Genomic DNA, 21,916 nt, shown 5'->3' with positions numbered 1-21,916 from the left:
TTCTTAACATCAAACAATACTTGTAAAATCAGGAATGTCAAAAGAACAGACAATGGGACAGAAATGTGTGAACCAAAAATAAAAAAGCACAGTTTGGGCTGGCTACATTGGTCCTTGAGATGAACTGGTCCTCTCTTTTAGATCATTTCTAAGTGCTTATTTAGTATCCGTCAGGCGTTTGTTATTATCGCCTGTGCTACAATAGTCAGAAGCTGGTTCTTTTATCATCAGCATCTGTTTGTTTTTATGGCGGCAGCCCCCCCACCCATTCAGAGTCAAGCGCTCTCTCTTAAAGTGATAGTTCACTCAAAAATAAAAATGGTAATTTACTCACTCCCACGTTGTCATAAATCTGTATGACTTTGTTTTTACTTGGAACACAATAAGAGATGTTTTAAAAAATGTTCATGCTGCTTTTTTCCATACAAAACAGCTTATAGTAGTGGTTCTCAACATTTAAGGCCCCGTTATCCGCACTATTTATTTTTTGGGGGGTTTTAAAAATGTGCCCTTTGTGTCAGAACATAGCATGTAAATGGGCGACTATGAAAAGACGCTGAAATCACATGATGAAAATGAGTACATTTTCAGAGGAAGTGGATTTTGCATGTCATTCCTATAGTAACAGCAGCCTGCCTGCCCTGTGCCTGTTTTTACAGATAAAACATCACAAACAACATTCATAAATTCAGATCATATTTTTGTTTGTTTTCTTCGGCATGCACATGCAGTATTAAAAAATACAGTTAGATCAGCAAATACTTGAAAAAGTGTAAAAATCCAGTGCGACAGTCTTTGAGTTCTTGAGGTTAGCATGGTTCTTGATTGACAAAGGTCAGCAGTGAGATAATCCATTCAGAGTACTGAGCCTACATTCCCATATCGTCTTTTGGCATCTTATTTTCAAGATGTAAAGCGACTTGTTTAGGATTTTTGGATGGGTTATGTTATTTTTTTTCACAATAAAAAGGCTTGAGACAAATGTGTTACATTATGTCCTGCTTATTCTCTGTGATCTTTTGAGATAGGGCTGCATGATTAATCAAAATTAAAACCCAAGTCGTGAAATGGCTTAATGCAATAATCAAATCACAAAGGCTGCGATTTCATTTAATAAATATATGCAAAGCGTGTTTCAGACAGAAACGCAGCACAGTGTTCGTTTACACATGAGCAGCTCATAATCTGGTGTTTTCAGTGTCGCAGTAAACACTGCTCCACATAAACATCTCTGGATCTACTAGTTTGAGTTGTTTATGATGTGCATTTGTTAAATTAATATGCAGCTAACATAATTTTGTAATGACAAACATGCACAGAATTTTTTTATCCCCACATCATGCAGCCCTACTTTGAGAGACATGATGGAAACATAAATCGGTATCTGGATCCGACCAAGCTTGCGATTCATAATGCTAAGATCTTCTGTGCATGGTCCTATCTGTTAGGCTGGAGTTTTAGTCTCTGACAATAATGGATGATCTCACTGTTTAAGCATCTTGTAAGAAAAACGCACCCCAGTTCTTAAAATGCAGCCGTATTTAACAAACCCCTGTTTGAAATGTTGATTAAACGTTTCCTGCTGCGTTTCCAAAATGGGAGATGAAAACAACGAGACAAAAACAACTATGATATTGTAGCTAAAAATCATTTACAAAGCACAACTGGGAAAAGACACCCCCCACCCCTCAAGCTTCAAATTTATCAAAAGACTCTTTGAGCAGAAAAAAAGCAAGAGCTAGTCCTCAAATCAGTAAAAAAAAAGGGCCTCCACTCCCACACGTTTAAATCCAGACAAAATGATGAACTCAGACAAGCCGACACCAGAAACATTCCTTTGCTTTTCTGTGCATCTCCATGCACAATCTCAGACCTCACCAAGGCACAGTCAGACTCCTATATATTCTCATACAAATACATTCCTGAAAACGGTCAGAGGGACTGGCCCCCTCCACGGAAAACAAAAACCAAACCTCTCAGGGCCCCTCTCCACCTAGGATAGACATGACCTGATCATATACCATGGAAACCCGGCAGCTATTTATCGGTAGTATGCATTGCAGAATGCCAATACTGTCCAATGACAGCAGAGATTACAAGCCCTCTAAAAGAGAGTAAGTTCCATCCTGATGATGCGGTTTCATAACAAAAAGATTTAAATGTGCAGTCTGGAATGTTCCTCTCGACTACAGCCTCTTTTTTTTGCAGACTCAGTCCCGTCAACGGCCTCTACTCGTTCTTGTTGTTTGTGGCTCGACACAAACACACAAGTTATGTAAGTAGACTACTGAGTGGCCCATCTGCCATCTGGCTATAGCTGAGTGGCGGTTTGGAGTTACACAAACGATTCAGTCTACGCTAAGACAGTCAGATTGGGTCAGTCTGACATGGGATATGCACACCCACTCTAAACATCTGCACAGATCCAACACTAATACCAATCAAAGACATATGGGTATTCGATTAACATCGCACTACATCGATGTGTGGGAAAAGAGATGGTGAGACTTTTCTGCATCTTTTAAAGCGGCTAAACTAGCATGTTAAACTCTGGACCTGGTGAAAGTTCAGAACGGAAAGCATCTTAATCTGTTCCCTAGGATCTGTACACCGGTGTGTTAAAGTAGCTTAGACTATCGATCAAAACAGTTACACATTTTGAGTAATATAATAGCATTATTAGTTATTGATGTTAATTACCTATACGGTATGTTTACACAGAACCAGAGAAGACTACTTAGGCTAAAGACAGCTAACACCTCGGCATCCTGCTGGATCTGAACAATAAAAGCTTTGTACTGCATTACTATGAGACATGGACCCAAGTAGGTATTCATGAGCAGCACTAGTCCTAAATACGGTTTACCAGGTAGCTTATATAAGTATTGTAGGTGCATTATAAACTGTTTAACCTGTGTATGAATTTGGCGATAAAGAAAGTAAATATTGAAAACATGCCATACTCATGTTGCAGCTTGATATGCACCATGTGTCTGTTAAATTACATGTTGTACAACAAAACAAAGGCCTGTGCACAAGAAAACTAGCACCCCTAATGAACACGAGTAATGCGCCGTGGCCTAGCTAACAAAACTGCAGCCAATATATAAGCACCATGGTGACAGGTGTGTGAAACATCATTAGAAACCAAATGCACCGTGATCTTAACTTCACATAACAGCTTATCCGAGGCAAGAGCATATTTTTAGGTAACATTTAGAAATATATTCCCACTTCCTAAAAGTCTTATTTGTAGGAAACGTGATGGAAAGAGTTTCCCCAAGTATATACTGAATGTAAACAACTGTAGACATCAGCTTGCCGTCTTACGTAAAATGCCTGTGAGATCTCTTAGACCATTTGATCTAAAATAGCACCAGGAAGGGAATGGAGGGACAAGCAGCAGCCTCTGAGATGTTCCTCACACCAGCGGAGGGGCCAAAATATGCAACTATTAATTATTGAAACCCAACTTCATCTCTGGCATGAGATCACAAAAAGTTTCAATAAGCATTCGAGTAAAATTGGAGTGCTAGAGCCCATGGGTGCTGGTGTGCGGCTTCAGCATAGCTGTGCTTTCACAAACAGGTTGCCTCCAGTCATACGGAAAGACGCAAGGCCCTAGAGACCTTTTCCTTGCAAGATCTGTTGAATTGTGTCAACAGAAAGTGAGAAAAAGGAAAATTATAGATCAAAATGCAGAAACAGTCATGAACTCTTGGTCATTTCTGGATTTTCTGTTTTTCTATTAAGACACTAAACCAGTGGCAGTTTTAAAGTGTTTTCTTGGAGGTGTTATTTAAATGCGTATTCATTTTACATGGATCTTAATTATAGATTCACATTTAAAATGCCTTTAGTTTTTTCAGTTCGTGTAGTATCTGTCTTTATTCACACAGGCAGCAAAATTCAGATTTTTTTTTTTTTGGTCAATCCATTGAGTTTTTTGTAGTCTGAATTCATGAAAGACCACATAAAACAAACCAGATCCAAACCACATCCATTTTTGGTGTGAAATTACATTAAATTAAAATCCATTTCTCGCCATATCAAGTTTTTTTGTATTCTGAACTGCAGAAGACCACAGGAAATCTGATGTTTATGAACCAGATCCAAACCACATCCATACCAGGTCATCAGATCATATTTCTTTAATGCATCTTAGTGTGAACGGAATCAGATTCCAAGTAGTCTACTGTACTTTTAGATGTTTATGAGTCGCTTTTAATCGCTTGTCAGGATGATGGTTATAGCATTTGTAAATAATCCATGTGGAGACATAGGATATTGACTACATTGTACAAACAAATGGATCTAATAATTTAAATCGGATTTGAAACCAAATCTGATTTATGTGCAGTGTGAACAAAGCCATTCTACCAATAAAACCAAGTGTTACGCTGGGCATAAAACATTTTGTTTGGGGGGTTTAATACTATATACCTTATCTATATACACATATCGACAGTAAGTGAAAGGGAAACAGTGTGATGAACAAAACAGATACAGACAATGAGTTGATCACAATAAGCATTGTTTGCAAGTTTATGATGAGTTAACTAGCTTGTGTTGATGTTACGTAGACGATATCATATTAGACTGTATCAGAGCCACCAAAACAGTTCCAGATTACAATTGCCAACCGAGCTGCCATATTCCTTAAGAGCCAAACCAAGTGTTGACGTCTTGGGACAATTTTTCTGGTCATCCTTTGCAAAGAAGCCCATCGTGAAAACACGTCCATCCTCCTGTGACCAGTGTTCTGCTGTGTTACACGATACTGTACCAACTACAGAAGAATAACACCGTCAGCATGACTGAAAGGGGGAGCTGAAAGTCCTTCTCTTCCCATATTTATTTTTATTATTTTTGCATCGAGTAATTTCCATTCAGGGGAGCTGTCCAGTCAACATCCCAAAACAAACCCCTGTGGTGGTACATTCTTGAGAAGACAGGGTTTTCTAGCTGTCCAACCCTTAACCTTTAGTAAAATGGGCAGGAGAAATGTGAAAATGTGCCCATGGAAAAAGAAACACTTCTCCAGTTGGGTTTTTATAGCACTTACACAGTCTGAAAGAGAGCTTTCTTCTCTTTTAAAAAGAGCATGGACAGAGGCTGGTCTTGCCCTGACTGGTCCTTTAGGAACTGACAAGAATGTTTTTAAGCAGTATACTTAACACAAACAAAAAGATCGATCACAAGTCTTTTTTTATTTTTGCAGTGTAAAGCAACTCGCCTCAAAGGGAGAGTTGGAAATCTGCAAAGATTGGGAGTGCGTCCGTTGGTTTAGGAGGGAATGCATAAGGGTTTGACTCTCGAAGTCCATGTGGGTTTAAGGTGAAGCAGGGTGGGGTTGTGGTCAGCAAGAAAGAGAAGGGACGTATTTCATTATGCTATGCATGCAAAGGAAGCCCACCCTGTTTTTGTGTGTAAGCCGTCGCAGCTGTTTCAGTCAACAAATCTCTGGCAGGCTTTCTTCCAGCGGCAGGCTGTGCACCACATGTCTCTGTTTTCCATGCCGTACACCTTACGACACTTCTTTCCCTCGCCTCGTGACTTCCTACTGCACAGCGCATGACACAAAACACAAAAAACGGTTTTACAAAAAAAATTTCAACATACAAAAGTAAACATTTTATTTAAAAAAATGTGTACTTCCATAATTAAAATTGGATTAAATAATTAGTTATTGCTGGATCATATTGTGCCTGGAGCTCTAAATCTAAATGTAAAAATAGAAATAAATGAGCATTCATAATTAAATATACAATATCAACGAACTGCGATAAGTTTAAAAACGATCTAATATCTGATAACCAATATGGTACCTTTCAGTATCTAAATATGATCCTACAGCCTATTATAGGGCACTATGATTTCCGCGATGTGGACAACGCGGACAGAATTGTGGAATCCAGTCAAAATATGGAATTTACTGTGTGTTCTACTGTGTGTCTGTTCTAATGCGGAATGTCATGGAATTTGCCAAATTTTGGATGGAAAAAATCAAAAGTAGGTCAGTACACTTAAATCAAAACGCAATACACCAAAATACTATTTAAATATGAATCCTGCACATTCTTCATAATTCTGATTATTAAAATTTAATGAAAACATTAAAATGGAATCCAGAAAATTAAATGAAAACATAATGTGGTAAAAATAAAACTAAATTTGAGAAAAAAACAAATTTCATATGGCCTTAAAAAGGTAAAAAAAAACAAAAAACTTTTTTGTTAAACTTTTAATACACTGTTAATTATTGTACATTTAAATATTGTAATTTCAATTAATTGTGCATGCGTTTTGATTAATCAAATTTAATTTAACCATTAAAACAGAGTCTAGTAAAATTAAAATGGAAAAAACGGAATCCAGAAAAATTTAAACTGAAAAAACAGAATCCTGACAAATTAAAACAGAATTTGGGGAAAAAAAATAAAATAAAACGGATTTCATAGGGCCCTACTATTAACACAACACCACTGGGTTTATGGACTTTTCACATGCTTCTGGCATCATACCAAGTAAGCAGAGAGCAGAACTTATTGATTGTACTTTTCCACACTACTTAAAGAGTTTATGATGTGCGACTAGATTCTGGACACTCATAAAATGTGTAAGAATGTCCCTTACAGGAGCCACACCTCCAGCTTTCGTCAAGTCTAACCACAGCCTTTGCTTTACTATGCTCATTTCTTCTGATGTGAAACTCTTAATTTAAGACTGAAAGGAAGTGTAGTTAAGACTGTACCTGAGTGAGCCTGCGGCTCTGGGGGGAGAGGAGAGCACTGCAATGGTCTGAGAGCGCTGCTCCCCAAAGCCCTGCGTCCGGCTGTGAGTGGGAGAGGCCTGCAGTCAGACAGAGAGCGAGTTAACATCCCTCACACAAGGCCAAAGACATCATTCATCCATTTCCTGTCATAAAAATCTCAACGCACAATTTATAGAGAAACTGAGCATAAAATTCAGTCTGTTCAGCTTGTTTTGGGAGCGTTTGTGTATTCGGTTATGTATCAGTGTTGTGATACTTGTTAGACTGACTCACATCTCACAGTTGTGTTTGCACATTTGAGTTACCTGACATCACTGACATCAAATGAGGCCAAACTGTGGTAGATCAGTAGACGATTATGAAACACAATCGGTCAGGACTCTACTGTGTGTGTATAAAGGGACAGTCTATTGCAAGACACACTAGTTCAGTGTGTGCATGTGTGTGATGGGCACAGGAAAATGTGTGTGTGTGTCTATGTGGGTGTACTCACAGAGGTGCCAGTAAATGTGACGGGTGGAGACTGCCAGGAGATACTGAAACTGCTGCTGGAGGGGGTGAAGCCAGTGGAGCTGGTGGAGGGGATGGTGACAGGGGCTGTGGCCTGTGGAGTGACAGTCACACTGATATACTGTAGTCTCTACGGGCCTGCGATTATGACTGGGCTGTATGTACGTATGTAATAACCACTTTGACAGCATCTAGTATTCAAAAAATAGGCTTTCCTTCATTGGTCAATTCAAAGCTATGTGACAGTTCAGTATAGGTTTTACAAACATTGTTTAACAGGGTTATTATTATATATTTTATTAATTAAGTTTTATTATTTTGTTTTTGTGCTTTGGTTTACAATTTCAGTTTTTAGTTTTAATCATGCAATTTAAAAAAAATGTAATACAAGTTTTAATTTGTATTTTTTAAAACTGTTTTAAATGTTTCTTGAGCAGCAAATCAGCATATATGAATGATTTCTGAAGGATCATGTGACACTGAAGACTGGAGTAATGATGCTGAAAATTCAGATTTGACATCACAGGAATAAATTATATTTTAAAATGTATTAAAATAGAGTTATTATTTATATTAAAATGTATAAAAATGAATTATTTTAAAATGTAATAATATTTCACAATATTACTATTTCTAATGTATTTTGATTAAATAAATGTAGCCTTGGTAAGCGTAAAGAGACTTCTTTCCAAAACATAAAAAAATCCTACTGACCCCAAACTTCTGAATGGTAGTGTATGTGATCCCATTAATAGGAACATAATCTTATCATAATTCTCCTCACGTGTGACCTTTTCATGCTTTATATTGTGACTGAAGGGCGTCTCTATGCACAGCTTGACCTGTTGAATCTGTCTTCATATCGAGAGGACTTTCTGATATGAAATGTTCTGCTTGCTTTCTGAAATTGCATTGAAATACTAGGTCATATCCATACTGTATTTGTCTAGTAGTTGTGTTCTGAGAGCATCAGAGTGAATCTCTGAAGTGATGTAATGTTATGTAAATGATGTGCATAGCTCATCGTGATTGGTTGGGCTGTACCTGGTAGGCGTGGTCTGTGTGCACTAGGTAGAGTGCGCTGGGAGCAGAGCGGCTGAGAGGGGTGGTGGTGCTGTTCTCGCTCTTTGCTCCGTTAGTGCCATCCGGCTGTCTCTGGTCCAAACCCGGCGGGGGGGACAGCACAGACGGGGACACAGGAGACAGACTGCTCAAACCGTCCGCCACAGAGTCGGTGTTCAGCTTGATCTCAGTGTAGTAGAAATCCTCCTCTCCATCACTGCACTCTGAGTCACAGTTCCTCCTGAAGAGAGACGAACCAAAGAAACATTTTAATATTGACACTGTGATTTGCTTTCATTTAATGTGCACAACTATTATAACTTATTTACAGTTCTGCACTACAGTACGACAATAATAATACAGCACTATACTTTACTGTCATAATTTACAGTCATACAAAGGTAAATCACAGTATTTCAACACGATACTGAGAAAAATGACTTTTTAAATAAATGTTGACTGATTTTCATATTTTAATCATTTTAATTTTATATTTTAAGAATGAATAATTTAATACAATTTAAAAAACAGCCAAACCTGCCATAGTCTGAGACTGATTTCATAACTACCATAGTAAGATTTTGTACAACATTATACTTCACATACCATAATTGGACATATCATACTTGATATGTACTTCATATGTTGAATGTTTTAACAGTTACGTACTTAATGCATAACTGTTAAGTTTCTCATGTCCTTCTACTGAACCATATTTCTGAAAGATGAGATCTTCTTAGAAATCCTCCCGGTATCTTCCAGCAGTACTGACACTTGCACAGGTTTAATTAGACTTCAGCTGAGAGAAACATAAACCTTCCTTCACAATCATCTGGCTTTCACTGTCATTACTTTGTGCCCAGCAGTAATAGTGTAAGTGTGGTGATAATCCTGCTGGAATTAGTCTCATGTTTTGACACTGAATCAGGAGCAGGCTGCAGTCTCTTATCTCTCACTATAGGCTATCCAGAGTTCACTGTGATGGATGTCAGCCAAGAGATGGTGGAACACCATAAAAATGTGAATGGGTTTCTGTCTGATGAGAAACGTACTTTGGAAAAGTTTTTTTTTTAGTAATAAATGTGAATGTTAAAGAAATCTTAAGTCTTTTTTTGTATGCACATGCTGATGTATTGGGTTTATTTTGAGGTGCAAGCATGACTATAAAAATATCTGTGTGGATACACGGGGAAGTGCACTGAACATGACAAAAATCTGCCATAATTTAACAATTTTCCCACACTTTATGGATTTAATTTTATATACTGTATATATACTACCATTTAACAGTTTCGGGTTGGTAAGATTTTTAAATATTTCCGGAAAAAAGTCTCATGTTCACCAAGGGTGCATTTATTTGATCAAAAATACAGTAAAAACACTAATATTGTTCAATATTATTAGAATTCAAAATAACTATTTTCTATATTTTAAAATGTAATTTATTCCTGTGATGCAAAGTTGAATTTTCAGCATCATTACTCCATATTTCAGTGTCACGTGATTCTTCAGAAATCATTCTAATATGCTGATTTGCTGCTCAAGAAACATTTTGTATTATTGAAAACAGTTGTGCTGCTAAATATTTTTGTGGAAACCACAATATTTTGTTTTTCAGAATTCTTTGATGAATTGATAGTTCATCAGAAAAGCATTTATTTAATATTATAAATGTCTTTACTGGTACTCAGTATCAATTTAATGCATCTTTGCTGAAAGAATACTGACCCAAACATTTGTTGGTACTGTAACAAACACCCCTCTCATCAACAGTTTGTATTAGCGTTAATACACAAGGCAAAAAAATGGTTAAAATGAATTGTATTGTTAGTGAATAAGATACATTTTTTTGTGATACCACAGGTGCCTTACCCCAGGTGGACGGTTCGAATGTGCCTTTGGATCCCGGCAGCTGTGCTCAAGACCTTCCCACAGTTCTTCCACAGACACTTGAACATCACCTTCATGGAGTTCTGTCAGGGACACAGGTGCACAGTGAGTACACTAATCCACATCAATCAGCAGACCTCTTGTCCCCAGCATTCAGACGCTCACAAAGGACTGACACGAGGATGCAAGGGGTGCGAGCGGAGCCCAGAGCCTCAAAAAGACGCCCACCTTAGACGTCTCTCTTGCTTTATTCTGAGGCTGGTAATTGGTCTGCATTGAGAGTGACACTATAGCACAGTCTTTCAAAGCTCGTCATTTTTCACACAGTGTGTCTGCACTAATTACACAATTGTCATTTGAGAGTTGCAGCTCCCGTGTCAAAACTGCACTCGGGTTGAAAGCACAAGTGAGCATAAGTGAAGATGAAAGTCTTAATACTTTGATCTCTCGACATATGCTGTTATGCCAGTGGCATGTGGTACGTTTGTTTACCATTGTTATGACGCTAATTGAATTTTCATTAGATAGCCATTGTGTTGGTCTGGCAAACAAAGCAGCTCCTTCCCGCTTAATCGGTTCGTCATGTCCCTGGATGACAACAGCGCCACAATTCCCAGTGCTATAAACCAGCTACTAATTAATAACACAGTTCAAACTGGCTGGTGTCCTCATGTTGAAGTCAATTCTCTAGAAGGCAGCTGAAGGTCAAAGCAGAAAGCTTTGCCATTTTTCTTTTTTTTAGGAAAGGCCCTTTAGAAGACGCTGCCAGGAAAGACACTGAGATATGACTGATTGATGGGTTGGGATGCAGCTAATGGTTCCACAGCAATTCCTAGAAATTATTCTAAAAGGAACGGCACTTATTCATCAACAGCGTTATTAATTATATATATGCGATATACCGGTAGACACGGTAGAGATTTTGGGTTATTGTCTCTATCACGGTTACATATACGTGATGTTGCTGTGCTACATGGTAATGAAGAGCGTATCGTTTGCATGTGTTTTTAAGCGTTTCGGTTTAAAAATTGAGTGATTTAAAGCCATTGAAATGCAATCAGCAGTGAAAGTTAATTTTGCTATATGTGCAAGCTGTCTGAGAGACACGCGCACGTGAAGACTGTGCTCATAGAGTTATTTTTGCTGCTTTATAGGCCTTGATCGGTTAAATACCGATAGTACCGGTCTAGTTTAAAATGAAAGGACCGAAACGACCGTTTTCTCATGCTGAATGATAAGCAGATGAAATATCATGTGTTTAAAAAAACAACAAAGAGCGTGAAGAAAGTTCCTAGTCTGTTTTATTTTAGGTTCATCATCAGGCTATCTATCCAATTTGTTCTCCTTTTAAGATTGCTATTTTATACTTTATTATACAATAAGGTATATAATACATAAACAAATAAATTTTAATGTTATGTTGCTTCCATTGCCCTCATTTTTAAGTTGCTTTGGATAAAAGCGTCTTCTAAATGACTAAATGTAAATGTAATACACACTTGTATGTTTCAAAATGTCCATCTTTGCAAGTATCCTCATAAGCACAGTAATTTAGGTCTTAAGTGAAAACAAACAGCTGAGAAAGAAAACATGTAAGTGTATTGGATCCGGGCAGCTCTTAAAGTGACAGCAGTCTAATATTCCTGCTGTCTGTCATTCATGTTAATCAAACAACAAAAGAGAGAAAATCTATCACTGTTCTTGACTAAATCACTTTTGTAACTTTAATAATAAGAAATGTATATTTAATTTACACAGTGAAGAATATGCAGTTTTTATACATTTGATTACTTTATAGCCTACAATGTATGTAGCATTTCTTATTTAACTGTTCTAATGTAGTTTTTTTGTCCTATTGCTTGTAATTTTTCTTATTCTTATTTAATTGCTGACTGTTTACTTGTCTTCAGTGAGCTTGAGTTTTTGTTTGTCTGTTTTTAATTTAGGCTAGTATTAGTTTTTTTGTGATATTGACACTGGTGACAAGAATTATGAAATTTCTATAGTATCAAACATTTTGATATCATAAAGACCTTATTTAAAAAAAATTATAAAATAATATTTCAAAAATAATAATATTGTAATATATATCGTTACCGTGAAATAAAATTACTCATATCGTGATATAAGATTTTGGTCATATCGCCCTTCCCCATTTACCATGGTGGTACCATGATTTTCTTGGAAGTACTTTGGAGTATCATCTAAACACCATGAAGTACCACACTATAACAAATCACGAAGAATAACATGATATTACCACCACTGTACCATACTACTGTCAAAGTAATTTTTGTAAAGGATGTAAGTACTATGGTACATAGTCAGTATACAATGAACTACCACAGTTTTAATGGTAACACCATGGCTTTGAAGTTAATACCACAGAACCATCATGCTATTTTTGAAGTACCTTGGAGTGACTATGTACATATCAACATATTGATAACAACATTGTTCAGTACTACCAAAAAAAACAGTTTCACCATCTAATAACATGATAACCATTATTGCACCATGGTACCATCACAATATGTTTCGTAAGGGCTTTAAATTTGATTACATATTTATATTTTCAACATTTTAAATATTTGTAATAACATAATGACAAGTTGCTTAATTATTTCTGTATAATATGTCCATGAAATGCATATTCTACATTATAGTAGTGATAATGAAAACAGGGCACTGACAAACACTGGCACTGTTGTTGTCCTGGAATCCTAAACTGGAGAGACAATAACAGAGATAAAGGAGGTCTATTCATTCTCACAAATGAGGGATGACTGACAGAATCTGGGATGCACCTGACGTGAGCCTGACGAACTGGAAGATAAAGTATATCGGTGCCTGTGAGCAGCCTACTGCATTGGTAACCAAGTAAATTGCCTCTCTACACAGCATCATCATGTCTAGTAACGGCACCTCCAAATGAGCCACATCCTAGAGAGGACAGTATGTCATATGTATGTCAGTATGTCAAATAATCTGTCTGCAAGGCTAATATAAGACCACATATAAATCACTTTTACACATCTTCCTCTAAATTCAGGAAATAGTCTTGTCACACACAGGAATAAAATACAAATTACAAGGGCTGTCAATCAATTAAAATAATCTAATCGTGATTTAGGTCTCAAAATGCATATTTCTTCTACTGCATTGAAACACAGGTAAAATGCACTAAACAAAGAGGTTTTTGCACTGGTTTGTGGCTGCAGTTCTTTGATTAGGGTTGGAAGGTCGTTGTATCATGTCTGTTAAATAAATAGCAATTGAAATGCATATTTTGAGTCCTGAAGATTCTGTATATAATTTATATTGTAAATAAATTGGAATTAATCAAATCACCTGAATCACATACATGAACTTTAGCACCCTTAAAAAATACATACATACACAATTCCTATAAATTTCAAAGGTTGAAAGGCATTACAGTCATGGTTGAACATTCTGTCATCAATTACTCACCCTCGTGTCATTCCAAAGCTGTAAGACCTTTGTTCATCTTTGAAACACAAATTATGATATTTTTGATGAAATCAGAGAGATTTCTGATCCTGTATAGACAGCAACGCAACTGCCACGTTCAAAGCCCAGAAAGGTAGTAAGGACATCGATAAAATAGTCCATGTGACATCAGTGGTTCAACTGTAATTTTATGATTTTATGACTACCTTTCTGGGCCTTGAATGTGTCAGTTTCATTGCTGAGAGCTCTCTGATTTTATCAAAAAAATCTTAATTTGTGTTCCAAATGTCTTACGGGTTTAGAACGACATGAGGGCAAGTAATTAATGACAGAATTTTCATTTTTGGGTGAACTATCCCTTTAACTCAACTGATGCTAGATTTTGCAGACACCCATAACTTGAGTTTAAAAACCCAATTCTGATTGGCCTGATTTGAATCAGCCAATCATTTTAAAATGAATATACTGAATATATCGAAAAATGTCTTTATTCTAAAGGAGTACAACCCGATTTATACCACCAATGATATAAAAAAAAAACTATAATACTGTTACTTATTTTTTACAAATATTCAATATTTGCAAAAGCTGTTTTTAGTGCCGATGCATATGCAAATCAACCCTCTAGTATTCAGCACTCAAATACAAGTCTTTGTCTCACTTTAAATTGCATTTAAATTCCACTTCAAGGATCACAAACCCTGCCAGAAACATGTGCGGCAGCGTGGCAGCGGATTTTTGTGCCGCTTGTTGTAAATCTATTATCCCCCTTTATCCATTATTCCTATAGTAACGTTTAACTAAGTTACGTCTGATGAAATCTCCATAAGTGAAGGTGAGATGACAGCAGCTCACCTTGCGTTTGCGGGGGATGGGCTCGTCGAACAGCAAGCTGTTCCCATCATGCTCATCGATGTTGTCGTCTGGTGGGCCGCTGAGGCTGGGCATCCGAAAGGGTTTGAAGCTGTCAGCGGACAGGGGAGGGGACGGCGTGGATGGGTTGGACTGGTCACTGGGCGCACTCCAACTCCAATATCCACTGCTGCTGTAGCTGGATGGAGTAAAGCCTCCGTCCTTCCATGAGCCGTTCAGACCCTCTGTATGGAGAGACACGGTGAAAGCATAAAGACACATTAAGTGCAGTAATTACCATCATCCCGACATATATACTGCTTTATAATACACTAAACTTTCAATTAAGTGTAATGAGGAGTGAAAAGACATAAATGTCATGTTAGTTTATGAAACTCTCAGTGTGCAGCGGTGCTGTAACACACTGTAATAACAGAAAGTTAAAGTCCTAATTATATTACATAAAAGCCACAATTATAGTACTCCATTAAAGCCCTTCAAAAGTTATAACACATCCTCATCAAGGTCTTAAAGGGGCCACATGACATACAACATGATTGTACTTTTACTTGTTTCCCTTGGACTTTTTTGTTTCTTTGTGTGATTGTATTTTTAGCTCATTATGAGTCTTGAATCTTCCTCAAAATAATGATTTTTGATGTGAAAACATACTGTCATAAATATAGTCTTATAAGTTATAAATGTAGTCTTATAAACTTATAAATGTACCTATATGTCTTAAAGGTACAGTGTTAAAAACTGTGGAAGGTCAGATAGAGAATATGAATGGCCGTTAAAACTAAATTATGACTGTTTTTGGTGCAAGACGCCTTTACTAACATTTTAAAAGTACTTCAGGGAATAAAATGCTACGAAAGTGTAGAATATGGCCCCTTTAAGTTATTAGTAGATGACAGCTTTAAGAGAAGACAGCAAAAGTCAGTCTCATGACAGCTGAACTAGTGCACTACCGTCTCATGTGACAGTTTTTCATGCACATGTGACTGTAAAAACAGGAAATAGCTGAGTGTAGAGCAAGCCGTTTCTGCAGCTCAAAGCAGACAGTGTGAAAATGATTTCATGAGGGCTGAGATCACAGTGTGGTTGTGATCTAAAATGACTTACCACTAACTTTTACAGGAGGGCTGCGCACCAGAGGACTAGTGGACAGGCTGGTCAACACCATGGCAGCTGTCACTTTGTCCATGTCCACCTCCTCCTCTGATTTTCTGTAAAAGCAAGAACCGGTACTTAAAATCACCATGGAATCAAAAATGAGAATTCTTATTCTTATAATCCGTCCCATCGAACACCTGATGATCACGAGACCACAACAACTAGTAAATGTCAATGATCCAAACAACACCTGATAGACAAAATTAAGTTCAGATTTTTTTTTCTCATTTGAGATGATGTTTCACTCATATATACATGTCACAATAGAGAGATACTTTAGATTTTTGCATTTTTTCAAAGATCTGACTACTTTGCAAGGGATTATTAGTCACATGACATGATTTACAGATCAGGTGATTGTTTTAAAACTGCATGGCTGCATGTACAAAAAAAAATTTATTTGAATATTTGGGTAGGAAATAGGCTAACAAGCTAATCAGCTGTCTGTCTGCTAAGTTAGTGTCAAAAAACTTTCACAATTTTGGAATCTACTATTATACATAATTAAAGGGGTCATATGATGCGATTTCAAGCTTTCCTTTCTCTTTGGAGTGTTACAAGCTGTTCGTGAATAGATAAGATCCCTAAAGTTGCAAAGACTAAAGTCTCAAACCCAAAGAGATATTCTTTATAAAAGTTAAGACTGGTCCACACCCTCCTAAAACGCCTCGTTTAAACACGCCCCCACATGTCTACGTCACGATGTGGGAAGATTTGCATAACGCTGCCCAAATGTTCACGCAAAGAAAGAAGTCGTAACTTTATTGTTGCTGCCACCGCCGCCGCCATGTGAAGACGCTGCGTGTTTCGTTGCGAAAGCACACAAACACATTTCATTACACCAAATACATAAAATAATGTTCTTTTTAGCAACATCATATGACCCCTTTAAAAAGATAAAATTCTAATCATTCACTAAATAGAGGATCCATTAGAAGTTCTTTCAACCAATCAAATCCAATGACAACTGTTCATGCCACCAGGGCTCCTGAGATGAACGCAAATTCTAATGTTAACTCTCCTCAGGTATTATAGACTTCCTTGATTCAGGCTATTACAAACATGTTGCTCTGAGCTTCCATTCCAGCTGCTGCTTTCATAGTTGTGGGATCTCCAAAGCTGCACCGCACAGCGTTCCTATGATGGATAGAACAGGAACATCTGTCCTGACAGATGACTCTCATCACTCACAGATGAAGTGTACATGTCTCTTTATGATAGCATGATGGTGTATGATGATATCTCAACGTGACCCGTTCCCGCAATGGGAACGGAGCGGCTGATTTTGCAGCATTTACAGTTTTGTAAACAACAAAAGAAGGTTGTGTGAAAGACACAGTGTTTTTATATAGCAAAGGACATCTGTAAAATCTCAAACGGGTATTTTGTGCCTGTGATTGAAGGATGGACGATGAATGCGCTGACGTGTGGAAGGAGTAATAAATCTTCTCACCTGTCAGCTCATTCTCTCCTGGGAGAACCTGAGCCACCCTGCCAAAGGCGCAGCATGAAATCTCATAAGCGAGAGAGACGGAGAAAGCGAGAGACCTCTGGCTGACAGAGAAACCCGGGACCTCCATTAGAGATAGGCCTAATTTATGCTTCTCATGCGGCGAGAATGATGTCTTTACGGCTTTCGGATAAATCACGGTAGGCTGCCATCCTCTTCTGATGCAGCTTTTCCCAAGACCCTACTATTATAGGTACTTCCTGGTCACCTTGGGAGAGCACGTTGGGCTTGATGGAGCTTTCCAGATAATGCCACGCTGGTGCTCCTGGACGGCGGCTAATTAAGAGCTTTAATAGCTCTCATCCAATGAAATATTGTAAATTTCAAGAAATCCATTAGATCCTGTGTAATTAACATGTAATATATTGCCACTCTTGAACAAAAAGGATCTCTGAAGTCCCAAATCACATGAGTCATTAGTGTCCTTATCAAGCCACGGGAGTGAAGCTGGGTGCACATTTATGAGTGGTAATTAAACGAGAAGGTAAGCGATACATACAGCTGCAAAACTCACATTTGACAGGTTGAACTGTTCTACATACAGTACACTCTACATGAGGGTTGATTCATATAATGATTTCAGAAATAACATTTTTGACAAATGACAAAATAACAAATGCATTGTGGCTTGGGATGGGTTAGGATGATCAACCGGTCATCCATCAACTAATTACTAGATTAGTGACTGGGGACAGAGGACCCCTTAAGGAGGCCACAAGGGGGTGCTTGGTGGTCCACCCAAAATTTGTCACACTTCACACTCGGGGAGCAAGGAACGAGGAAACGAGGAGTTCTTGAATATCACAATCTTTTAATAATCCACTCACAAGGGGAACGTAGGAGACACAGGATCACATGGAAAAATGTTCAGAACCGACAAACACTAACTGAATGGACTAGGGCTTTTAAACTCAGGATAATAAGGGAGGAATGAGACACACCTGGGATCAAATTAACATGAGGAAGAAACTGGGTCACAGGGAGCAAAAACACATAAACGGGTCCATAATCCTGACAAAATTTAGGAGAAAAAACATCTTTTGTTTTATAAAAAGTCAGAATACTACTTTGATGTGTTAAATTATTTTAAATAATATTTGATTATTTGATTTTATTACTGTTAATTTTTCTTTCTAAAGATCACAAGATTTATCACAATGATTTTATTCCATTGACAGTGCAGGTATTAAAATAAAATAAAATAAAATATTACATGACAAATGTGGTTTCATTTTAAAGGTTAATACATTTATAATTAATAATTGGTAGAAAAAGATACACTGTCAACTCCATATATACTAATATTTATTAACTAATAACAGCATTTATAATTATTAATATTTTAAATATATTATAATTATTAATAATTTTGACCTTAATATTAAGACAATAAAAACAGTTAAGTTAAAAAAAAAGCCTTAGTACAGTGACTATAATAAAGCGGTTATTATTTATTTTTAGATTAATTTTGCAGCATGTCCTATGTGAGCGCCCTTAAGAAATATGTCTGAACAGTCTGTGGTGGTCATGACCATAAACCAGCCTAATTACACAGGGCTTCTGACTGGTCGATTATGAAAAGATGTAATTTTGCACATCTCTAATCATGGCCTCTTCCCATCATCACTGGAATATCTCCAACTATGAAGCTGGAAAAACACATTATGGGAGTTGCTGTTCTCAAATAGAGAAGAACAGACAAACAGATGCTCTGCTAGTGCTGCATCTCATTTGCTGTTGGCTCACTCTCATCTCCCACCTAGGTTGACGTCTTTGGTTTTCTCAATGGGAGCGGGACAATATAATCATGCTCTTTCTGCTCATTTACAATCAGGCAGGTATAAATTAATGACCATGTTACAGAAATGAGCTTGGGTATGAATTGCCCAGATCTAAGAGCCATTAATGTAATTCTTCCCGTGGCCACCCTCATTTGCAGGAAGCCAAACGTCAATGGGTTTATTTGGTCATGGGGGTAAAATGGGTGAGATGGCCGCCAGCCAGAAGGGGGAGGCAGTTCACAGACATCTGTTGTGATTCAATGAACAGATGTGCCAACTTTTTGTAGCCATCCAATCTCGCAAGACAAATGAGAGAGCGGGTGGCTTGAGGAAGGCTATCCTACGTACCTTCAGACATCTGGACCTTTGTGTTTAATGAGTCCACTGAGGAGGCCTGCGCCCACATTGGCAGAAAACTGAAAAGATGTTTCCAGTTTCAAAAAGAACAGTGGTTTAGGGGGATATAGTGGAAACTAATTGGATTACAGTCTTTTTCCAAACCCAATATCAGTTTAATGTGGGCTCATTCTGAACCTTGCAACAGTGGCACAAAAACCGTTCAGGAAAAATAACAGTCACTTTAACTTACCAAAACGATCGAAAACAAATTGCATTCCATTCAGAATTCAGAGAGCATTTCAGCGTCAGTAAACACTAGCCGGGTTTCCATCCAAAGTTGCAAATTTAACTTAAGCGCAAAATTGGAATATCGCATAAAACATTTGTGAACAAGCACTGTTTCCATCCAACGAGTTAGAGAGAAAAAAATCGTCACTTCCTGATAAACTGGCACTATAGAAGCCACTGAATACACGGTAATCATTCTCAAATATAATAAATTACTTGCGCTTTGAGTGAGCAGACGAAACACAATAAATGCGGTCTTGCTTTCGGAGGTGAATGTCAGCTGTTTGGGAACGCAGTTGTGGTAGACCGTTCTCGGGCACTTCAGAATGACCATGACAACATTTCAGATGCTGTGCAACAAAATCGGTCCGCTGGTTAGTCAGGTTATGCTGTCCCATAGCGCAAAGTCACATGACTTTTTTTGAACGCTCATGCGGGATTTATTCGCAAAATGCGTTTCCATCTCCCATTATTCGCATCAACCTTTTTCGCACAAGTCAAAAATCACCTCAAGAGAGCGTAAAAACGTTTTTGCGAATTAAGGGATTTCTTTTCGAAATTTGGCGTTTCCATCACTCGTTTCTCATGCGATATTTCAAAATGCGCATTAACACAGGGTGATGGAAACATACTGATAACTCTGAAATAACACAGGGGAAGTCAGGGGAATTCCCCGAAAAACCCGAGCACGCAGCTCCTCCCCTGCTGCCCTCCCCTTCCCGTTCGGGTTTGAGCGAGAGCAGGAGGGAGCGGAGAGATGCCTTTGAAGTTGGCTCGAGCTGGGCCGTCCATCGTTTATTACAGTCACTACTGTATGACGCTCATTTCCTTCTGAATAACGGGCAATAAATCAGACGCATCAAGCCTCCCGGCGTGAGCTCCTGCGTTCTGTTATCACTGCCATCCACGTAAAAATCTGCATGCAACACGGGACAAATATGCATGAGAGACGTCGAGCCATTATAAACCTTAACCTGCTGTAAACATGTAGCATTGTAACTGCGACCTCTGACTGTCAGATACTAATCGGATGCGGTCACAGACCAAGCCCTCCGCGTTTATCTACGGCCTTGTAAAGATCCAATCAGAGTCACATACTGTTAAAAGATAAAATAGTGGCAGCATATATGGGCTGCTTTCTTTCAATTTCCTGTGTAATATCATTACAGTGCAGGGCTGGGTGGTTTGACTGTATATATCGACGGTACAAATGTGATGTGCTGTACAGTTTATACTTGCGGTGTGATTTAAAAAAATACACCAAGCAGAAAACTGTAGCTTGCAAACTGTGTTGCTGATGGCATCCAATGTAGACAGCTTCATTGATTATAATAGTGCGATTTAGGTTTTGTTCATGGTTACTTGGCAATGATGCAACTCGGTGCATCAAAATAGAACTGATGTATCAGCTATTTTCCAAACATTTAAAACACATGAATGTATGACTGCCTCCTTTTCACTTGTGTTATGTAATGTGAAGCTGTTTTTATAATAATGTGTTGTTAATAATCTTACTGTTTGGGCTGCGTTTATTAAAAAGGTATGTTTTAAATCACTAGATTGCAGAAAAATAGATATTTCATGGTTATGTAATATACAGAGTTTATGGGTCCAACAGAGAAATAAAATGTGATGTATTCCTGTGATGGCAAAGCTGAATTTTCAGCATCATTTACATTCCAGTCTTCAGTGTCACATGATCCTTTAGGTATCATTGTAAAACAGTTCTGATCATTATCAATGTTGAAAACTTAATATTTTTCTTTGAATATAAAGTTCAAAAGTACAGCATTTATTTTATTAACAGCATTTTTTGTATGTCTTTACTGTCACTTTTTACCAAACTAATGTCCATCTACATAACTTCCAGGAGTAACTGTGCTTCTGAGGAGGAAATATCTACAAAAACTAATTTTAATTGATTATTTCAAAGATAAATTAAGTAAAGTAAATCCAGTGATTATTTCGCTTATGTATCAGGCGGTCAGTGAACAGGTAGTACTTTTACTCAGCAAGGATGCAGTACATTGATCAAAAGTGACAGTAAAGACATTCATTATTACAAACAAAGATCCTATTTCTGTATATAAACAGCAATTAACAAACAAAATAAACAGTGGTTGGTGACTACAGACAATCTCTTCCTGTCAAAGTTAACAGCTTTTGGCAAGAATACGCAGCAAAATGGAACTAACAGTATTCTTATAGTTAAAAGTTAGACTATACATTGATGGTTCCATGAAAAACCTTGAAAATGTATGA

At 37.6% G+C, this 21,916-nt stretch overlaps 1 protein-coding gene across 2 annotated transcripts in view; it reads right to left on the bottom strand.

Moving 5' to 3' along the window:
• Positions 1–4,814: 4,814 nt before the first annotated feature.
• Positions 4,815–21,916, bottom strand: part of znf704 (zinc finger protein 704) — a 48,003-nt gene continuing 30,901 nt past the window's right edge. Inside the window, exons 3-9 of one of the 2 annotated variants that reach the window (XM_016533121.1) lie at positions 15,686–15,789; positions 14,564–14,805; positions 10,220–10,320; positions 8,330–8,588; positions 7,269–7,379; positions 6,755–6,852; positions 4,815–5,563 (exon numbers count right to left, since the gene is read on the bottom strand). In XM_016533121.1, the coding sequence (XP_016388607.1) occupies positions 5,449–5,563; positions 6,755–6,852; positions 7,269–7,379; positions 8,330–8,588; positions 10,220–10,320; positions 14,564–14,805; positions 15,686–15,789 (1,030 nt within the window). In that variant the 3' untranslated portion in view covers positions 4,815–5,448. The remainder of the gene's footprint in view (positions 5,564–6,754; positions 6,853–7,268; positions 7,380–8,329; positions 8,589–10,219; positions 10,321–14,563; positions 14,806–15,685; positions 15,790–21,916) is intronic. The other variant, XM_016533122.1, reaches the window with a different exon arrangement.

Source organism: Sinocyclocheilus rhinocerous, unplaced genomic scaffold (assembly GCF_001515625.1).
Source record: "Sinocyclocheilus rhinocerous isolate Xijiao unplaced genomic scaffold, SAMN03320098_v1.1 scaffold574, whole genome shotgun sequence".
Classification (NCBI taxonomy): Eukaryota; Metazoa; Chordata; class Actinopteri; order Cypriniformes; family Cyprinidae; genus Sinocyclocheilus; species Sinocyclocheilus rhinocerous.
The sequence above is the reverse complement of the archived record's forward strand: the minus strand, read 5'-3'. Positions and strand labels throughout refer to the sequence as shown.